Raw genomic sequence first — 4425 nt, 5'->3', positions numbered from 1 at the left:
CAAGAATGCCGACTCACTGCAATCATCCTCATCGTAACAACACAATCCCATATCTGCCAAACTCTCAAGCATCTTCCATTTCCGGATAGCCAAACTGGCCAAAGTTCCACGAGATTTCCGGCTTAAGGCATCAGCTACCACATTTGTCTTACCCGGATGATAGTGCAAATCAAAATAGTAATCTTCTAAAAATTCAACCCATCGCCTCTGTCTGTTATTCAAGTCCTTTTGGGAGAAAAGGTATTTGAGACTTTTGTGATCCGAGAACACCTCGAATCTCTCACCATCTAAGTAGTGTCTCCAATACTTCAAAGCGAACACAACGGCCGCTAATTCCAGATCATGAGTAAGGTAGTTGTACTCATGAGTCTTCAACTGTCAAGACCCATAAGCTACTACTCTACCATCCTACATCAGTACACATCCCAAATTATCACGTGAAGCGTTACAATAGATCATATAACTCAAGTCACGCTCAGGTATCACCAACACTAGAGCCGTAGTTAACCTTATTTTCAATTCCTGAAAGGATGACTCACAGGCTTCATTCCACTCAAACTTGATACTTTTTTGGGTCAAACAAGTCATAAGCGCTGCCAAACGGGAGAAATCTTTACAAATCTCTGATAGTAACCCGCTAAACCAAGAAAACTCTGGATCTCAAAAACATTTTTGGGTTGCTCCTAATTCAATACTGCTTTAATCTTTGATGGATCAACTGATACTCCACCTTCTAAGACAACATGCCCCAAAAACTTCAGCTCTTGTAGCCAAAACTCACTTCTCATATTTGGCATACAATCGGTGCTCTCGCAAAATCTGCAACATAGTACTCAAATGGATCTCATGCTCCTCTAAAGATAGTGAATACACAAGAATGTCATCCAAGAAAACTACTACAAACTGGTCCAAATAATTGTGAAAGATACGGTTTATCAAGTCCATGAATGCCGCTAGCGCATTAGTCAAGCCAAAAGGCATAACAAGGAACATATAGTGTCCATACCGTGTATGGAATGCCGTCTTTGGGATATCCTCATCCCTAACCCGTAACTGATAATAGCCAGATCTCAAGTCAATCTTCGAGAAACAACTGGCTCCTCTTAACTGGTCAAACAAATCATCTATCCTTGGCAAAAGGTACTTGTTCTTGATGGTGGCATGATTCAACTTTCAGTAATTAATGTACAACCTCAAAGAACCATCTTTCTTCTTAACAAACAAGACCGGTGCGCCCCATGGTGACACACTTGGTCGAATGAAACCTTTCATCCTCAAATCATTAAGCTGCTTCTTCAATTCTTCCAATTCAATTGGTGCTATATAATATGGTGCCAGGTACCAGGCATCAAATCAATAGCGAACTCCACTTCTCGGTGTGGAGGTAACTCTGTCAAATCCTCCGGAAACACATCTAGAAAATCATGAGCAACCGCAGGATAATCTTCTTCCATAATATCATCTTCTTCAACTAGAAGACTAGCCAAGAAGTAATCACCACGACTCCGTCCACGAATCCCATACAACGATGAAGGTTGGGAATCACTTCGATCTCCCATGAAAAAGAAACAGTCTCCCTCAGGAGTGCAAACCGTGACTCTACCTCTAAAACAGTCGATCCTGTCATGAAATGAAGCTAACCAATCCATCCCGAGAATGACATCAAAGCTAGTCATCTCCAAGAGGATAAGGTCAAACACAAAAGTTCGCCCGGCTATCACAATAGAACAATCTCACACAACTCGACTCAAGGACACTAAAACCCCAACTGGCGTATCAACACACAATGCCTAATCTATGAAACTGACCTCTAACCCTGTTGCATGTGCAAATGATGATGATATGAAAGAATGAGATGCACCAGAGTCAAACAAAACACGAGCCCAAGAACCAAACACTGGAAATATACCTCGAAGGACTGATGGACCAGAAGATGCATCGGCCTGTGCAAGTGCAAAGACACATCCCTGTGGTGCTTGTGCCTAAAAACTGCCAACCTGAACACTTGACTGCTGCACCGATGCAGCAGGAATATCCCTCTTAGCTGGTCATGATCCCTATGAAGACATGGAAGGCTATGGTGGTGGCGATGGTCTGAAACCTAACTAAACTGTAGCCCACTGCGATGGCCTCTGCCGTGACCCTTTGCCACTACTGGTGCTTTTTACTAACTCGGACAGTCTCGAATCAAATAGCCTTGCTGGCCGCACCCATATCAAGCTCTTGATGGCACAGAAACTGTGGTCAAGTTCATAGGAAATCTGGACTTGTAATGTTCAGGCTGCTGACACTGATAACAAACAACTCCACTCTTGTCAGACCCAGCTGGCATAGGAGTGGTAGGAGCGAATCGTGTAGACTGCTGCCCCTGAAACTGAGACGAACCACTCATGTTCCTCTTCCATGAAGATCCCTCTGAAGATGACCCTGCATTCCTTTTTTGCTTCCACTGTTCCCTTCTTGCATATTTATCTTTGGCCTCCGCCTTTAGCATCAATGCTCTTTCCACTGCCTCAGAATAAACCTTGATGTATTGTGTCGTTATAAACGGTCTCATCTTGTAGTCAAGCCCAGAAACAAACTTTCGAACCTTGTCAACTTCGTTACTCACCATCTCTAGAGCAAAGCGAGAGAGTGGGGTGAACTTGTTCTCATATTCTGTCACCGACATATTACCTTGGATGAGGCCAATAAACTGATCCCTTAACTCCCATCTCTTGGTAACTAGAAAATACTTCTCGTAGAACAATTCTTTAAACTTCTCCCAACTCATCTCCTCCACCTTGTGCCGGTTGGTGACTGACTTCCACCAAAACTTGGCATCCTTAGAAAACTTATAAGTGGCTAAGACGATTTTCACATAATCATCCGTCACATCCATATAAGTCAATTGAGTTTCAACTTGATCCATATAGTCGTCCGCTTCCATTAGATCCGCACCACCTTCGAACATCACTGGCATCAACTTAGATGAAATCAACTTAAGACGTTTCTGCGCTAGCATCTCCTCCACCTGAACTACCGGTTGTGGTATCGGTTGCGGAAGAGTAGCAATTGTTGCCCTCAAGGCACTCTGCAATAAGTGGTTTAATGCTAGTCCAGCTGAACCTTCACCCTCTTCAACGGGTGTCTCGACATTATCCCTTATAATGGGAACACCGCTCGGGGGAATCAAATCCCTAAGAAGTGTGTCCTCTTCATCTTGCTCCGCTGGATTAGAGCTAGAGCTTTCACCAATATCACCCCTTGTCGGCCTAGGGCCAACTTCCCTTGGTTCCATTCGTGGCGGTATCGCACTATAAAATAAGAAAACGGTTCAATGACATGACACCAAGGTCCACCATGGATGACCCAACATGAAATGATGCCATACTAACACTTTGCATGCAAAACTATACAAGAAACACTTTAGCGTAAACATATAAGCACATAAACAAATAAGTAGTTAAGCACGTTTCTTCAGATAATTAAAACACGTAGTAAATAATCATATAAATAATGCAAGTAACTTCCCATGCAACTCTATATAGGCCTCTACCCATCATCCTAATGATTTTTGAACCATCGCTCAGATACTAAATTTGTAACGACCCAAACCGGGGGTCCGAATCACTATCCGGGTCCTTACCCGAACCCGAGGACACACTAGGGGTAAAATGATCATTTTACATTATGAGAGGATAATAAGAACTTAAACTAGTCAAATGAGGTCTAAAACAATTATTCTAAACGTTCCATGATGGATGGTCAAGTTCTACGGTCATCAAATAAAAATCTCCAAAAATACCCTTTCCCGGTTCAAAGGAAATTTTGACACTGTCCCACTAAAATGACTATAACTCTCAACATGAATGGAAATTGAGGATGAGGTTGGTATCATTGGAAATCTAACTCAAAATCCTTGAAAATGGACTCAAGAATGACCCTATTTGGGTTCCGAACGAAGAAGTTATGACCATCCGAAGTCTGTTGATCAAAGTTGTCAAATATAATGCACACACTGGGAGACTTGAACCGGTTCAAGGGTCTTGAACTGGTTCAAGATGGATAGTGTGCCCATTCTTAAACCAAAGAAACCCCCTTGAATGGTTCAATGGGGCTGAACCGGTTCAAGGTGCCCAGAACCTCAAAAATGCCCCAAAACAGCCTAAAATGTGATCTTGTGCACTTAGGCACTCATTTGGTCCCTTAGTGACCTTATTCAAAGCTCAAACCTGTCTCAAATCTTTCATATAATGATGAAACTAACATTATTAAGTGGTACTAAAATTGAATAAGACCATTCACGAGTCCAATACATCATTAAAATTAAGTGAAAACGTCGTACATCAAAAATATAGCCTTAAGGCCTTACATGGATGTTAAAGATCAAGTTGAGACCACAAAATACAAATGAATGGTCTCAAGACCATTTCCAATCATGTA

General features: G+C 42.2%; 1 protein-coding gene across 1 annotated transcript; it reads right to left on the bottom strand.

Annotated features, from left to right (window-relative positions):
- Positions 1-2215: 2215 nt before the first annotated feature.
- Positions 2216-3280, bottom strand: LOC132270509 (uncharacterized). The gene has a single exon (XM_059771690.1). It carries the CDS (start codon positions 3278-3280, stop codon positions 2216-2218), a length of 1065 nt encoding a protein of 354 aa, XP_059627673.1.
- Positions 3281-4425: the final 1145 nt, after the last annotated feature.

Source organism: Cornus florida, unplaced genomic scaffold (assembly GCF_030987335.1).
Source record: "Cornus florida cultivar Cherokee Brave unplaced genomic scaffold, ASM3098733v1 CherokeeBrave_3.0.0_Hap2_Chr01, whole genome shotgun sequence".
Lineage (NCBI taxonomy): Eukaryota > Viridiplantae > Streptophyta > Magnoliopsida > Cornales > Cornaceae > Cornus > Cornus florida.
This window is presented reverse-complemented; position numbering and strand designations above follow the sequence as displayed.

What these genes read in the sequence shown, in the direction of transcription:
- LOC132270509 (XM_059771690.1), bottom strand. Translation starts at nt 3,280, where the DNA reads ATGGAACCAAGGGAAGTTGGCCCTAGGCCGACAAGGGGTGATATTGGT.